This window comes from Emys orbicularis, chromosome 3, assembly GCF_028017835.1.
Source record: "Emys orbicularis isolate rEmyOrb1 chromosome 3, rEmyOrb1.hap1, whole genome shotgun sequence".
NCBI classification, from domain to species: Eukaryota; Metazoa; Chordata; order Testudines; family Emydidae; genus Emys; species Emys orbicularis.
Window position 1 is genome coordinate 17,731,079 of NC_088685.1, and position 17,816 is coordinate 17,748,894.

Sequence of the window (17,816 nt, forward strand, 5' to 3'; positions counted from 1 at the left end):
GGCTTTTTACTATACTTTCTATCTTTTCTTTGCATCAGAATAGTTTGCAGTTGTTCCTTTAATATTGTCTCCTTGAGGAACTGCCAGCTCTCCTGAATTCCTTTTTCACTTAGATTTTCTTCCCATGGGACCTTAGTTACTGGTTCTCTGCACTTATTAAAGTCTGCTTTTTTGAAGTCCATTGTCCTTATTCTGCTGCTGTCACTCCCTTCTTTCCTTAGAATTACAAAATCTGTCATTTCATGATCATTGTCACCCAAATTGCCTTTTACCTTCAGATTCACTACCAATCCCTCTGTGTTGGTCAGAATCAAGTCTAAAATGGCCATCTCCCTGGTTATTTCCTCCACTTTCTGGAACAAAAAGTTGTTCCTGATACAGTCCAAGAACTTATTAGAAATTGTGTATGTTACCATTATTACTTTTCCAACAGATATCTTGGTAGTTAAAGTCCCCCATTACTACCAGGTTCAGTGTTCTGGATATTTCTGTTGTCTTAGAAATGCCTCGTTCACCTCCTCTTCCTGATTGGGTGGTTGATAGTAGACCCCCCTCACCATGACATTACCCCTATTTTAACCCTTTTATATTTATCCAGACTCTCAACTGGTCTGCCTCCCACCATCTTCTGGACCTCAGAACAAGTATATATCCTTTATGCATAATGCCACCATCCTCCCTTTTTTCCCTGCCTGTGCTTTCTGAACAAGCTACACCCATCTATACCAATATTTTCCCCTATTCATTTCCTTCTTCTTGCTCCTTTGACCCTATTATAATTTTCCATGTCTCCCCCCACCCCAACATTTAACCCTCTGTTAAGGTCACCTTTTCTGGTGAAAGTAATTTAGATTTAGTAATACCTTTCAGTTATACTAGTAATATATGGAGCACAAGTAAGGACTTATTTGTAAATGATATGTTCATTTTTTATCTTGTCATTGTGCCTTTAAATCATAAGTGTGGGAAAAACCCTAAATGTAAGAGGTTTTCAGAGGATTTTATTTCCTCTCCATCGCAGAAACCAGCTTCCTTTTGTAAGTGGAAGTATGGGTATAAAAATATTTTTATCGAGACAAAGAAAAGGGCATCATATGCTAAAAATCACCACATGCCTGATCTCTCATGCTTAGCACAGCTGACATCAGTAGAAACATTCAGAGGTATCTCAATGGCGCTAGATTCAGTGATGCACAAGTTGGGATGACTGTTCAAACAGACAAACAAACAAAAGACTCCCTTTGAAGTTTCAGCGGGGTAGCCATGTTAGTCTGTAACAGCAAAAATGAGGAGTCCTGGTGGCACCTTAGAGACTAACAAATTTATTTGGGCATAAGCTTTCGTGGGCTATAGCCCACTTCATCAGATGCATGGAGTGAAAAATACAGTAGGCAGGTACAAATATACAGCACATGAAAAGATGGGAGTTGCCTTACCAAGTGGGGGGTCAGTGCTAACGAGGCCAATTTAGTCAGTGTGGATGTGGCCCATTCCCAACAGTTGACAAGGTGTGAGTATCAACAGAGTGAAAATTACTTTTTGCAGTGACCCAGCCACTCCCAGTCTTTATTCAAGCCTAATTTGATGGTGTCAAGTTTGCAAATTAATTCCAGTTCTGCAATTTCTCGTTGAAGTCTGTTTTTGAAGTTTTTTTATGAAAGAATGGCCACTTTTAAGTCTGTTATTGAGTGTCCAGAGAGATTGAAGTGCTCTCCTACTGGTTTTTGAATGTTACAATTCTTGATGTCTGATTTGTGTCCATTTATTCTTTTGCGTAGAGACTGTCCAGTTGGCCAATGTACATGGCAGAGGGGCATTGCTGGCACATGATGGCATATATCACATTGGTAGATGTGCAGGTGAACGAGCCCATGATGGGGTGGCTGATGTGGTTAGGTCCTGTGATGGTGTCCCTTGAATAGATATGCGGACAGAGTTGGCAACGGGGTTTGTTGCAGGGATTGGTTCCTGGGTTAGCATTTTTGTTGTATGTTGTGTAGTTGCTGGTGAGTATTTGCTTCAGGTTGCGGGGCTGTCTGTAAGAGAGGACTGGCCTGTCTCCCAAGGTCTGTGAGAATGAGGGATTGTTCTTCAGGATAGGTTGTAGATCCCCCTTGATGATGTGCTGGAGAGGTTTTAGTTGGGGGCTGTAGTTGATGGCTAGTGGTGTTCTGTTACTTTCTTTGTTGGGCCTGTCCTGTAGTAGGTGCCTTCTGGGTACCCTTCTGGCTCTATCTATCTGTTTCTTCACTTCCCCAGGTGGGTATTGTAGTTTTAAGAACGCTTGATAGAGATCCTATAGGTGTTTGTCTCTGTCTGAGGGATTGGAGCAAATGCGGTTATATCTTAGGGCTTGGCTATAGACAATGGATCGTGTGATGTAGTCTGGATGAAAGCTGGAGGAATGTAGGTAAGTATAGTGATCAGTAGGTTACTGGTATAGGGTGGTGTTTAGGTGACCATCAGTTATCTGCACTGTAGTCTCCAGGAAGTGGATCTCTTGTGTGGACTGGTCCAGGCTGAGGTTGATGGTGAGGTGGAAATTGTTGAAATCCTGGTGGAATTCCTCAAGGGCCTCCTTCCCATGGGTCCAGATTATGATGTCATCAATGTAGCGCAACCAGAGTAGGAAGAAAGAATCCCATGCACCGCTACAGGCTGGGGACCTACTGGCTAAGCAGCAGTTCTGCAGAAAAGGACTTGGGGATTACAGTGGACAAGAAGCTGGATATGAGTCAGCAGTGTGCCCTCATTGCCAAGAAGGCCAACGGCATATTGGGCTGTATTAGTAGGAGTATTGCCAGCAGATCGAGGGAAGTGATTATTTCCCTCTATTAGACACTGGCGAGGCCACACCTGGAGTATTGCATCCAGTTTTGGTCCCCCCACTACAGAAGGGATGTGGACAAATTGAAGAGAGTCCAGCGGAGGGCAACGAAAATGATTAGAGGGCTGGGGCACATGATTTACGAGGAGAGGCTGAGGGAACTGGGGTTATTTAGTCTGCAGAAGAGAAGAGTGAGGGGGGATTTGATAGCAGCCTTCAACCATCTGAAGGGGGTTCCAAAGAGGATGGAGATAGGCCAGGGGTCGGCAACCTTTCAGAAGTGGTGCGCCAAGTCTTCATTTATTCACTCTAATTTAAGGTTTCACATGCCAGTAATATATTTTAACGTTTTTAGAAGATCTTTCTATAAGTCTATAATATATAACGAAACTATTGTTGTATGTAAAGTAAATAAGGTTTTTAAAATGTTTAAGAAGCTTCATTTAAAATTAAATTAAAATGCAGAGCCCCGGGTCCTGTGGCCAGGACCCGGGCAGTGTGAGTGCCACTGAAAATCAGCTTGCGTGCTGCCTTTGGCATGCGTGCCATAGGTTGCCTACCCCTGAGCTAGGCTGTTCTCAGTGGTGGCAGATGACTGAACAAGAAGCAATGGTCTCAAGTTGCAGTGGGGGAGGTCTAGGTTGGATATTAGGAAACACTATTTCACTAGGAGGGTGGTGAAGCACTGGAATGGGTTACCTAGGGAGGTGGTGGAATCTCCATCCTTAGAGGTTTTTGAGGCCCAGCTTGACAAAGCCTTGGCTAGGATGATTTAGTTGGTGTTGGTCCTGCTTTGAGCAGGGGATTGGACTAGATGACCTCCTGGGGTCTCTTCCAACCCTAATATTCTATGATTCTAGGGGCGCTAGGGGACAAGAGCTGAGACAGACAGACAGCCCCTCTGCCATCATGTGCCAGCAATGCCCCTCTGCCATGTACATTGGCCAAACCGGACAGTCTCTACACAAAAGAATAAATGGACACAAATCAGACATCAAGAATTGTAACATTCAAAAACCAGTAGGAGAGCACTTCAATCTCTCTGGACACTCAATAACAGACTTAAAAGTGGCCATTCTTTAATAAAAAAACATCAAAAACAGACTTCAACGAGAAACTGCAGAACTGGAATTAATTTGCAAACTTGACACCTGCATAAAACTGACGAGAACATTATAGACTCTATTAGCCATCTGGAGTTACTACAATCATTGATTAAGCTCTGGCTGTTCACGTGAGAAGTGGTTGTTTAAGATTCCATTTCACCTGGAAGATGCTACAGAGCTCGTTAGGTCAGGCATTTATTTTCATTGGGGAAACAGGCATTGTGGCTTCATAGTTTGTTAACATCTTGAATGTATTCTGGAGAAAAATGGGAGCTTAGGTCCCACTTTACTTTTGTACAGGAGATCTGTAGTTGGAGGGATGGCAGCTGGTGCCATTGGTCAGTTTTTTGCCAGTCCAACTGATCTGGTGAAGGTGCAGATGCAAATGGAAGGAAAGAGGAGACTAGAAGGGAAACCATTACGGTGAGTTCTCAAGTAAGCTAATTTTAATTGGCATTTTTTTTTTTTTTGTTGTGAGTGGTCATTCTGTGGATGTTGACAATTGTCATGCAGTGTGGGACAGATTTTTAGGACTTTGTACAGTAACTCCTCACTTAAAGTCATCCCGGTTAACGTTGTTTCGTTGTTATGTTGCTGATCAATTAGGGAACATGCTCGTTTAAAGTTGTGCAGTGCTCCCTTCTAACGTCATTTGGCAGCCGCCTGCCTTGTCCACTGCTTGCAGGAAGAGCAGCCCGTTGCAGCTAGCCGGTGGGGGCTTGTAACCAGGGTGGACCGGCAGCCCCCTATCAGCTCCCCGCTCCCCTAAGTTCCCTGTGCTGCAGCTGCCCAGCAGGCTATCAAGGCAGTTCAGCTGTCCCTCCCCCCACTGTCATGTGCTGCTCCTGCCCTCTGCCTTGGAGCTGCTCCCAGAGACTCCTGCTTGCTGTGCGGGGGGGAAGGGGGAGGCGGGGCTAATGTCAGGGTGTCCTCCTCCCCCCTGCTCCTGCACCCCGCTTACCCCTTCTCCATATAGAGCAGGGAGGGGACACAGAGGGAGAGAGACAGAGAGAGCTTGGGGCAGCAGCTGCTGTCTCAACTTCCTGATCCACTTTAAAAGACAATGCACTTAAGAGTGGGTCAGCTTACTTAAAGGGCAATGTGCATCTCTCTCTCTCTCTCCCACACACAAGGTGTGTGTCTGTCTCTGTCTGCTATGCTGTCTCCCCTCCCTCGTGTTCGTGCTGCCTTGTGTGAGAGGCTACATTAACAAAAAAGTGTTAACCCTTGAGGGCTCAGCCGAGTGCTAGTTCATCATTTAGCAGCAAGGCATTCCCTGGGAAATATCCCTCCCTCTTCCACGCTCTAACTTCACCACCTCAACCAAGCTTCACAATCATCATAGCTGTGAACAGTATTAAATTGTTTGTTTAAAACGTATACTGTGTGTATATCTATATAATATATAGTTTTTTGTCTGGTGAAAAAAATTTCCCTGGAACTTGCCCCCTATTTATATTAATTCTTATGGGGAAATTGGATTTGCTTAACATCGTTTCGCTTAAAGTCGAATTTTTCAGGAACATAACTACAACTGTATGTGCAAAAATATATGCACCTAATTTATACACACCATTACTGCACAAAACCCTGTGGTTAGGTAAGGTTTTTTTTGTTTGTTTGTTTTTACAGAGGAGAATGCTGTTACACAGAGCTTAAGTGATTAAACGGACACAAAGAGCCCAGATCCTCAGCTGCTGTATTTCAGCATAGCTCCATCAATGGAACTGTGCTTATTTATACGAGCTAAGGATCTGGCTGGAGACTGAACTCCCATCAAAACAGTTCCTTGAAGTCATGGTTGAGGCACATTGGTGGGGCAGTGTGGGGAAGTTTGCATTATCACTGCCCTTAATGTAAAGGATCTCTTCTGTGGCTAAATAGAGGACTTCAGTCTTCAGGGCTGTCAGGTCGATAACCTTTACTAGCATTAAACATTCCTAAGAATTTTTTTTTTAAATGTGTGCTACAGAAAGCACAAGAAGTCCTCCTGGCATGTGTACAACAGAAGTGTGTCCATCACTGAATTCTCTACTTATTAGCTGAATGAATGAATGTTTGTAAAGACGTGTGAGATGCTAGAGAAATGTCAAATATTATTTATTTCAGATTTCATGGAGTGCACCATGCATTTGTGAAGATCCTGTCTGAAGGGGGAATTCGGGGCCTTTGGGCTGGTTGGGTGCCAAATGTCCAAAGAGCTGCTCTGGTAAACATGGGAGGTAAACATAATAAAGTAGGCCTGAGCTCCTGAAGTGATTCTCTCTTCCTTTGTCCTTCCAAGACCATTGAGATAAGTTGCGTTGTCTTTGCCATCCTTCCTGAGGTTTTATCTGTAGGATGGTGAGGTCTTCTGGGTTCAGGGATGTTGCCTAAGGAACTTCCTCCACAAGCATGTCCCTCAATGTCCCAATGCTCAGTAGAAGGCCTCTTTCTCTGCATCAGTTTACTTTTGATCTTTTGTCATTTTTTCATTGGCCTGTTTGAATTTGCTTAGCAGAATGGCTGGTAATTTCTAGGCCACTTGGCCCAAGGCTATTTTAAGTATTTGTTGCTGATGTATGTAAATCCCATTTTTAAGATTGATGGGCCAGTGTCAGAGGTGGCATAAGTTATACATCACTAAGGGTGTTGTAAGGGCTAGGGAAAGAATAACAACTAACAAGAAGGTATAAAAGTTAAAGTATCCATTGTGTCACAGGTGAAATTGGTCCTTTAAGAACGTGTGGGCCTTGTCCACCTGTGACCAACTAATTACCTCTTACTAAGTTTAGAAGGGGGATCATGTGATAGTTATTAGAAAGAAGGAGGCTAGCATGATATTGGAAGGACCAGCAGGGTGGGCCTTGTGAGGGGCACCAAGAATCCCTGATTTGGGGAAAGAAAAGTGATTGGGGCTTAGGGAAGAAGCCTGCCTCTGGTGAAAGCCCTGAGAGGAACCACCTTGTGAAGGGATTCTGGATGTACAGTTATTGAGGACTGGGTTTAAGACAGTTTTAGGGAAGAAGAGCCCAGGAATGGTTGGACTGGAAGAACTCTCTGGGGAAGAAGAGCCTGTTGTTGTGTCTGTACATTGGGTGTTTGAATGTGGGAAATCCTCCTGTGATTGTGGGAGTAAGAAGGTACAATTGTGCCAATAAAGAAGACCAGGTTGGTTGTCAGAACAGCTAAAGAGTGGTGGAATTCTTGTATAGAAATCCTCGCCTGTGGTTAAACGTTTTATGCAATTTATGCCTGTGTTGCTGAGGTTGGTCACTGGAGGGTGCTCATGTCTAGGGTCTCTCTCTCTCTCTCTCTCTCTCTCTCTCTCACACACACACACACACACACACACACACACACACACACACACACACACACTTACACTTACACTTACACTTACACTTACACTTACACTTTAATTTAGTCTTTCCATTCCTCAGAACAAAAGCTATACATCTCTCTCTCACACACACACACACACACACACACACATACACACACACACACACACACACACACACACACACACACACACACTTACTTTAATTTAGTCTTTCCATCCCTCAGAACAAAAGCTATACCAATTCAGATTTACTTACATCTGTTTACTAACATGTAACTTCTACCACCTTACAAATTTGGCCTGAAAAACACTATACAGTAGGGTTGTCGATTAATTCCAGTTAACTCACGCAATTAACTTAAAAAAATTAATTACGATAAAAAAAATTAATTGTGATTAATCACTGTTTTAATCGCACTGTTAAACAATAGAATACCAATTGAAATTTATTAAATATTTTGGATGTTTTTCTATATTTTCATATATATATTGTATTCTCTGTTTTAATTGAAATCAGTGTATATTATTTTTATTACAAATATTTGCACTGTAAAAATGAAAAATAGTATTTTTCAATTCACCTCATACAAGTACTGTAGTGCAGTCTCTTTGTCCTGAAAGTGCAACTTACAAATGTAGATTTTTGTTTTGTTTTGTTACATAACTGCACTCAGAACAAAAATAATGTAAAACTTCATAGCCTACAAGTCCACTCAATCCTACTTCTTGTTCAGCCGGACGCTAAGACAAACAAGTTTGTTTACGTTTGCAGGAGATAATGCTGCCCACTTCTTATTTACAATGTCACCAGAAAGTGAGAACAGGTATTTGCATGGCACTTTTGTAGCCGGCATTGCAAGGTATTTACGTGCCAGATATGCTAAACATTCATATGCCCCTTCATGCTTCAGCCACCATTCCAGAGGACATGCCTCCATGCTGATGATGCACGTTAAAAAAATAATGCATTAATTAAATTTGTGACTGGACTCCTTGGGGGAGAATTGTATGTCCCCATCTCTGTTTTACCTGCAGTCTGCCACATATTTCATGTTATAGCAGTCTCAGATGATGACCCAGCACATGTTCATTTTAAGAACACTTTCACTGCAGATTTGACAAAATGCAAAGAAGGTATCAATGTGAGATTTCTAAAGATAGCTACAGCACTCGACCCAAGGTTTAAGAGTCTGAAGTGCCATCCAAAATCTGAGAGGGACGAGGTGTGGAGCATGCTTTCAGAAGTCTTAAAAGAGCAAGTCTTAAAGAAGCCTTAAAAGAGACGTCTTAAAGAGAAACTACAGAACCCGAACCACCAAAAAAGAAAATCAACCTTCTGCTGGTGCCATCTGACTCAGATGATGAAAATGAACATGTCAGTCCGCACTGTTTTGGATTGTTATCGAGCAAAACCCATCATCAGCATGGACGCACATCCCCTGAAATGGTGGTTGAAGCATGAAGGGACATGTGAATCTTTAGCACATCTGGCACGTAAATATCTTGCGACACTGGCTACAACAATGCCATGCCAAGGCCTGTTCTCACTTTCAGGTGATATTGTAAACAAGAAGCGGACAGCATTATCTCCTGCAAATGTAAACAAACTTGTTTGTCTGAGCGATTGGCTGAATAAGAAGTAGGGCTGAGCGGACTTGTAGGCTCTTAAATTTTACATTGTTTTATTTTTGAATGCAGGGTTTTTTGTACATAATTCTACATTTGTAAGTTCAACTTTCATGATAAAGAGATTGCACTACAGTGCTTATACTAGGTGAATTGAAAAATACAATTTCTTTTATTTTACAGTGCAAATACTTGTAATCCAAAATAAAGTGAGTACTGTACACTTTGTATTCTGTGTTGTAATTGAAATCAATATATTTGAAAATGTAGAAAACATCCAAAAATATTTAAATAAATGGTATTCTATTGTTTAACAGTGCAATTAATCGCAATTAATTTTTTTTAACTGCTTGACAGCCCTACTATAAAGTACTAAGGAAGTCAGCATGGTTCTGTAAATAAAGCACCAAATCTAAGGTCAGGACACCTGTCTTCTATTCCTAAATCTACCGTTAATTTTCTAGGAGACTACTGGTCTTCATTTAAATCCTTAGTCACTTTAACTTACACTTCCTTCCAACCCCTCATCAAGTTATCCCAATTTAGACTCTCTTATGCCCTCTATTGTCATTTTTGCCATTTGCAAAATGGGGATAATGGTGCTTACCCAGAGAAAGAAAAGTGACAGAGAAGAGAAAAAAAAATCCTTTTTAGAGTTATGTGAATGTTTCCAATTTTGTTTGACAACATTTTTGCCCAATTTCCCCTTGGAAATGTGTTTTCCAAGTTACTGTTTTCATGTTAAACAGGAGGAGAGGTGGGTGGTTTCGGGAAGAGAGAGAGTTCAATTATTCTATATGCATACTCCAATAATATGTTTTGTGATGGAGGCAGGGGGAAAGCAGAGAGGAGGCTCTAGATGTAGCTGATGGCAGTAGTAAAGGGGAACAGGGTATATGCCAGCCTGGTGCAAGTCTTGTAGTCAATGGTTACACCAGGGATTTATTTAGCTCAGGTCTTTATCTCCTAAATCAATAACAAGGAGGCTGAATACCATGTAACTTCTCATTTATTCTTCTTTCTACTAATTACTCTCTTTACAGATCTGACTACTTATGACTCAGTGAAACATTTTTTACTTCTGAACACACCACTTCAGGACAATAGTGTGACTCACAGCATTGCAAGGTGCCTTATTTTATTATCCCCTCCCACATCTCTAAGGAGATAACTTTTAGCCACAAGCTAATCACTCAGTGATGTTATAATTTTCAGGACAATCACATTGCTGCTTCCCTCTGTCTTCCAATAATTATTGCTTCTTCAGAGGTAGCCATAACAGGATACTCAACTGCGACCTGGGAACGTGGGTTCTATTTCCAGCTCTGCCAGTAACTTGCTGTGTAAGCGTGGGCAAGTCACTTCACTTCTTGTTGCTTAAGTTACCCATAGGTAGCTGGGAATAATGCTACTTACCCAATGTTGCAAAGCACTTTGAGATTGCATATGAAAGTGCTAGGTGTTGTTGTTAAATTATACACAGTATATTTGGAATTCTGTGACTCAGTATTCTGCCTGGAGGTAGAGCACGAGCAGACAGAGAATAGACAGTAGCTGACCAGTAACCAAAAAGCAAGAACTGAAAGGGAACTATTAGAAAGAACAGGAGACGCACCTAATGTTGATAGGTGTCTCCATGGTGAAGAACTTGATCCTAGGCAGAAGTGGGACAGATGTAGAGAATAGGATGGTATACTGCCTCTTGAGCACCAAGGCAAATAATATTCCAATAAAGGTGTCAGTATCCTAAAGGATCCTAAGGAGAGAGGAAGGAAGGGATAGTCTTGCAGTTTAGGCAATGGTCTGGGACTCAGGAGATCTAGTTCTCCCCATCTCATTCCATCTGCTCAATGGAAGGAATATTAAAATCAGACACACTGTAGATGGCTCTCTGGGCCTCTCTCCATAGGCTGCTTCTCTGGAGACCAATGAAACTGTGTGTATGGAAAAATTAGGTGATATCTTAAATGATCTGGTAGGGTTAGGTCCTAAACTACTTTATCTGCATTTCATCTTCTGCCCTCTACATGTACATGGCAACTTTTCATAATAAGCACATAGGGCTTTATCTCTGGGACATGAGCCCCCTCCAGGGCTTAGGAAATTTGTGGTTTCTTTTGCTTACTGTTTTACCCACCTTGAAATTCTCCTTGGTGGGGAGTCATCCCCTGTTCTTACATTCAGTGCTATGGCTGACCTAAGCAGAATTGCTTTATACATGTCTGTGTAATCAATTCGTGATCCAGGTATTAACAGGTTCAGTAGCAGCATGTTCCCCCCTAGTTATAGAAATTGTGGATGTGTCATGCAGATAACTCTCTTTCCAGTTGATTTTATTTGGTCCTTAAATCGTTTTTTTCCGCCTCAGTCCTGGCACAATTTAGGTCCTAGAATCACAGGATCAGATCTGCAGCTGGGGCAAACTGGTATAGCTACATTGACGTCAGTGTGGCTATGACAATTTAAACCAGCAAAGAATATGGCCCATAACATGGAAAAAAGATGATCTGTCCCCTCATCTCTGCCAGTGCAGGATTCTTCCCTTTTCTAGATTTTTCTGGTGCTTTGTCCAGTCTAATTTTAAATGTGCCAAATGGTGAGAGAGAAGAATATCAACCCTAATATGTCAGGATATAAAACAAACACTAACTCACTGGGACTAGGAAGAAACTTCTCCCTCAGGCATGATACTGCATAATTGTCTGTTATGGTGCTTTTATATTTTCCTTTGAAGTATCTGGCCCTGTCAAAGATTGGCTCCTAAACTAGAAAGACCATTAATCTTGCAGAGTATGTCACTTCTAGTGTTTTCCAATCACTTTGACTGACAGAATCATAGAAATGTTGGGTTTGAGGGGGGACCTAGAGAGGTCATCTAGTCTCTTCCCTTCTCCCCCTACACTGAGGTGAGCCCAAGTATACATAAACCATCCCTGACAGGTGTTTGTCTAACCTGTTCTTAAAAACCTCCAATGATGGATTACACAACCTCCCTTGGTCACCTATTCCAGTATTTAACTATATTAGGGGAAAATTTCTAACTATATCTCCCTTGATGTAGATTAAGCTGATTACTTCTTGCCCTACCTTCAATAGACAGGGAACACAATTGATCACAGTCCTCTATGACAGCCCTTTAACATATCTGAAGACTTGCCAGGGCCCCCTTTTGTCTTCTTTTCTCAAGACTAAACATGCCCAGTTCTTTTTGAACCTTTCCTCATAGGTCAGGTGTTCTAAATCTTTTATTATTTTTGTTGCTCTCCTTCAGAGGCTTTCCAGTTTTTCCACTTCTTTCTTAAAGTGTGGTGCCCAAAAGTGGACACAGTACTGCAGCTGAGGCCTCATCAGTGCCGAGTAGAGCAGAACAACTACCTCCTATGTGTCTTACACATGACACTCTGTTAATACACTTGAAAAAATATTAGCTTTTTTCACAACTGCATGACATTTTTGGCTCATTCAGTTTGTGATGCACTGTAATCCCCATGGTTGCCTTAATTTCACTAGTCACACATATCCAAAATTACAAGACTTTAAATGGATTAGGATTGCATTTTGGGAGTTGTTAGTGACGGGCCAGATCCTTGGCTGTTGTAAATCAGTATAGCTCCATTAAAGTCAGTGAAGCAATGCTAATTTATACCAGTTACCTTCCATTATCCCATCTGGTCTTTATTCATTTTTCCTCTGTCCCAGTATAACCTACTGTTTTATTTTGTTGTATTCTTGGCTCCACAGAACTATTATGGTGTGATTCTACAGTACCTACATACACTGTATTTTCCCAGAGAGAGTTTCCTGGTGTTTGAGTATTTGTGCATGTAGTTCCCTTAGGAAGGTCCCATGCTCCACAAGATTTCCAGCTGTACTTCAAGGATATGTACTACCTCATGATGACTTGTGCCTCCTGATACTGGCGGTGGGGGGCAAGGGGGCACAATCTAAAGGGAGGACACATGACCACCCCATGTGTTTCCTCTGCCCAGCGACCTCCCTGCCCTGCACCCTACCTGGGGCCACCCCGCTCTCCCCGCCCCAGCAGTTACCTGTGGGGATGGGAGGGGCTCTGTCCTTCTCCCGGTGCGCCTCCCTAAGCATATTCAGAACCTGTCCCTGGCAGCCTGGCCCAGGTGGGGAGCAGAGGGGGCAGGGCAGGCCACTGCCGTAGCCAGGCTCTCTCACGGGCAGCTGCTGTGCTGCACAGAATTGCCGGTCCTGCCCTTTCTGCTCCCCGCCCAGGCTCGGCTGCCAGGGACAAGGATGGAGCTTGCCAGGGCGCAGGCACAGCAAGAGAAGGAAGCCCCTCTCCTTTCCTCCACCAGGCAGGCCAAGCAGAAATCTAGGGGGGCACTTGACCCCGCATGCCTCACATTGTACCAATGAAGCCAGGGCAACTGGTTCTGAGTGGAGATACGTGAGTGTCAGAGCTGAGGCAATTTTTCCCAGCTCTGTCCTAACTGGGAAACCCACATTAAGTTATGAGGCATTAATCATGGTTTAATGACAACAGCCCTACAAATGTCTTTATTTTTGAAACTGAGATCTAGGTGGTTGAATTGGGATGATAAACCTTGATGTGTTTTTTCTTCAAATAGTGTTTTTTATTGATAGTGTGTGTTCTGGCCTGGTAGCCGCTATCCTGGGAACTCCTGCTGATGTCATCAAAACACGGATAATGAACCAACCAAGAGATAAACAGGGAAGGTATGGATATTTCTGAGAGGGTATTTCCCAACTTCAGTAGTAATTTGGGACCCGAACTGAACTCCCAATGAAGTCAATGGAAAGATTCACATTGATTTCTTCGCTACAACAGGCCTTGGATCTCTAGTCTACTCTTATCTTTCTGATTTATTGTCTTGGTGTTTATTTTTGCATATAAAAGCTATTTTTGTAGTAACGGTCCATAACTATACTTTAAACTAAGCGAGAGCTTTACATATAGTTTACTTTTTGGGCTGAATTAATCCCTGGTATAGCTTCATTGACTTCAGTGAGTCTACGCCAGGGATCTTGTTTCTAAATGTAACCTTTCATAGGAGCTACCCTGATGGAAGATTTGGGGGTGTTATATTGGGCGGGGGTGATGGCACTGAAACACTTTCATTTCCTACAGTCTACTTGTGTATTTGTAACACCAACTTCATTTTGTTCTCCTTCCTCATTGCTAGAGGACTGCTGTATAAGTCTTCTGCAGACTGCTTGATTCAGGCTATACAAGGTGAAGGATTTATGTCTCTATACAAAGGCTTTTTACCAACCTGGATGCGAATGGTAAATGACTTTTCCTCTTTTAGTATAAACTCTTTACAACTAGATAGTTGTACAACACTGCATTACAAACTACAGGGTTTCCTGAGATGCGTTAAGAGTCTTATCCTGCCAGATGCTGAATGCCTTCAATTCCCATTGACTTTGCTGGGAACTGAAGTTGGAGTGCTTTGTAGGAGGCACTAAGCACCCTGCAGGATTGGGTCCTAAAACAATTAGAGAACTACACAGAACATCTTACAGCAATACTGATATTAAAATATGTATTTCATAGTCCTTTGTTGCATTTACTATATCATTAAACTTGGAAAATATTAATATGAGGTTTTTAAAATAAAGTGAATTAGTGTGCATTCTTAGTACACTAGTCATTTAAATCTGGAGGCATGAACCCAAGCCTTGCCTACGGTTACATGGGAAAGACTGGTCTCAGTGTTTAAATACCTTCTTGATAGGCACCATAAAAACTCCTTAGCTAGACTAGAGTTCTCATTTGTCCACTCCACCAACCAACCACATTGGCTGACATGACTGTTATTGTTTGCTCAGAAGAGGTTCCAGGCCTGGAATAATAGGGATGTTGCAGATCAAGATTGATGTGTACTGACAGAGCTTTGGGTCTGGTTATGTGCCTGCCTTCACTCATCCTGAATTGTCAAGTTCTCAGATCTCATAAGCCATGTGCTTGTCTACACAGGGAAGCAGACAGGCATAGCTATAGCGGGATAATTATTCTGCTAAAGCTATGTCAGTGTAACTCGCTGTGTGGATACTATATTCCAAAACAAATGTGACTTTATTACTCTGCTTGCCCTAGTCTTCTTGTCCAACCACTCTCACCTCCTCACCTCCCCAGGCTCCTTGTTCCAGTCTCCCCCTCTTCTGGGTCCGTGACCAATGTCAGTCTTCTACCCACCCACTTATTCTCAATCCCCTGGTTTCTTTTCCCCAGCTCCCAGTCTCCTTTGCCAAGTAGTCCCAGTCCCACTGGCACCAATCTACTCCCCCCACTTCCCTTCCCACCCAGTCTGACTCTTGTTCTCTGCATTCAAGTCAAGCAGCTTCCTCTTTCAGGGTACCTGGGCACCAGCAAAGAGAGCACAGGAAAGAAAATCTTTCTGCTCTCAGTTCCTGTGCCTGGTATCACAGCAGCTGGAAAGAACAATTGCAAGGAAAGTCCTGCTCAGCTACTGCATCCCTGGGCTAGACTATGCCCAGTACAGATGGAATCTTCAGAGAATTTAGCAGCCAAACTCTAACAAGTCTCTACTGAGCATGTGCCAACTGAGATTTTTTTTTCAAAGGTTTATAATTTGGCCAAATTTGGGTGGTTTTTCATAGAAAAAAGCAAAAGCACATCTCTGACACAGACAAGCACCCTGTCAAATTTCAATTCCTTTCTCCAAAGTATGTTGGTATTAGAGCTGCTCATCTAAACAGTTGTAAGAATTTCTTTTAAGATGGGCAAAACTATGTATTTTCCCCTAATTTCATTTTTGGAAACAGCTGAACAATTTTTGCTGAAACTTTCTGAAAAAATTCAGCCTGCAGCAGATGCCTGGCATGGAAAATTTCAACCCAAAGGGTTACATTTTAGCAAAATAAATTGGAAAGAGGGTCTTTATGGGAAAGGCTGGGCAACTTTAACTATAGGCAACATACAATACGACACCCTCCATAAACTTCTTATAATCTAGCTAAGACAAACACTTTAATATAGTTATGTATTTATCCCTGTTAAACTGGCTAATGAATACTTACTAAAATGTTTCCTCTGTTCTAAGTTTGTAATAATTTGTGTGATTACTTTTGCAGGCTCCTTGGTCATTGGTATTCTGGCTTACCTATGAACAAATTAGAAGGATCTGCGGAGTTAGTTCTTTTTAAGATCTTGAAAGTATGTATTAATAATCACATAACAAATAAAACAGAATTGGAAATCCAGTCGATCATCAATAAAACACTCCATCCCTAAGGAAACTGGTTATTTTAGGAGACTGGCAATAGTCTCTCACCGTTAGGTCATCACTTCAAATTCAGTCTCGTTAATAGTGATTTAATATTGCCTTCTGATTGCCACTTGACAGACTACAGTACAGTAAAACCTGCCAAGAGCAACCACTGATGGGAGTTAGCAAAAGTGGTCTCTTGGAAGAGGTGGTCACTCTTCAAAGGTTTGCACATGGGAGAGTATTGGCTGCTGGCTGGGTGCCGGCTCAGCCATTCTCACCAGCAGTGCCATCACCAGCAAAGTGCAGAAGTAAGGGTGGCCTGATATGGTACACTAGACTCCTACTGATAAGCTGAAGATCAGTTTCTCCTACAGGTTTGTGTTTATGAATGGGAGTAAAGAAAATGTGGTTGCTGGTTGCAGATGACAGGTCATCTTTCTTTACAGTTTCTTCGCAGTTAAATTATAAGGGAAAAACTTTCCGTGGCTTCTGCAAGTAGTCGCATGTGACAAGTGGTCTCTCTTCAGAGGTGGTTGCTAAAGCAGTATATAGAGTTGGTGGTCTCCATGGCATAAGTGTCCATCACAAAAAGCACAACTCCCAACTAGCAATAAGTACCAGCCGTGCTGGAAGACTCAGCAGAGGCAAAATAACTTACTGAGCAAGTACACTGAATTACCTTTTTAATCTTAGAGAGGGTTCCTGTAACTGAGGATGAAACTTGATTGAGCTCTAGGTACTGCTATAGAACATGTACCTTTTTAATCGTGCATTATACATGTTCTGTGGATAAATAAAAGACTTGAGTGTAAATTTTGGAGCCTTTCATTAGAATTAGAGAGCGAGAGACACACACACACACACTCACCCCCAAAGGAAAATCTCCTGTAGCTATCTCTTCATTAGAAGTCTGTCATTTCTTAGCAAACCAAGCATTAAGTACTAGGTGCTGTAATAGGTTAATACAGTAGATTCAGCTGTGCAGACCTGGCCTCAGATATGTTTGATATAACACGTGAAAGAAATTGATAGGCTCAACTTATTTCTCAATGGATGTATACCCACTTCACACCACCACTACCTGATTGGACACACTACTGTGCTATTGATGAAATTCACCAGTACAGAGGGAATCACAATGACTAGAGACTGCTTAAGTCCCACAGCAGGTCTTTTGGACAGAGGTGTCTTTTGAGAACCCCAGTGGTAAGTTAGCAGGTCAGGACTAATTAGTACCAGCAGAACTTTGTGTAAAAACATGTATAGTACCTGCCCTCAGTCTGCCTACATCAAGGGCGGGCAAACTTTTTGGCCTGAGGGCCGCATCTGGTTTCCAAAATTGTATGGAGGGCTGGTTAGGGGAGGCTGTGCCTCCCCAAACAGCCAGGCGTGGCCTGATCCCCACCCTCTGTCTGACCCCCCCCCCCAGCTTCTTGCCCCCTGACGGTCCCCTTGGGACACCTGCCCCATCCAACCCTCCCCTTTCCCTGTCCCCTGACAGCCCCCGGACCCTCCGCCGCTCCATCCAACCCCCCGTCTCCTTCCTGACTGCCCCCCCTGCCCATCCAACCACCCCTTCTTCCTGTCCCCTGACCGCCCCCGGAACCCCTGCCCCCCACTGCCCCATCCAACCCCCTCTCTCCTTCCTGACTTCCCCCCCGGGACCCCTGCCCCCATTCAACCCCTGTTCCCCGCCCTCTGACCAC

At 42.8% G+C, this 17,816-nt stretch overlaps 1 protein-coding gene across 2 annotated transcripts in view; it reads left to right on the forward strand.

The window, feature by feature from the left end:
• Positions 1-16,102, forward strand: part of SLC25A27 (solute carrier family 25 member 27) — a 33,827-nt gene extending 17,725 nt beyond the window's left edge. For both annotated transcript variants that reach the window (XM_065401731.1, XM_065401730.1), the window contains 6 exons: positions 4,234-4,356; positions 6,043-6,155; positions 9,928-10,012; positions 13,499-13,591; positions 14,059-14,161; positions 15,974-16,102. In XM_065401731.1, the coding sequence (XP_065257803.1) occupies positions 4,234-4,356; positions 6,043-6,155; positions 9,928-10,012; positions 13,499-13,591; positions 14,059-14,161; positions 15,974-16,045 (589 nt within the window). In that variant the 3' untranslated portion in view covers positions 16,046-16,102. The remainder of the gene's footprint in view (positions 1-4,233; positions 4,357-6,042; positions 6,156-9,927; positions 10,013-13,498; positions 13,592-14,058; positions 14,162-15,973) is intronic.
• The last annotated feature ends 1,714 nt before the right edge of the window (positions 16,103-17,816 follow it).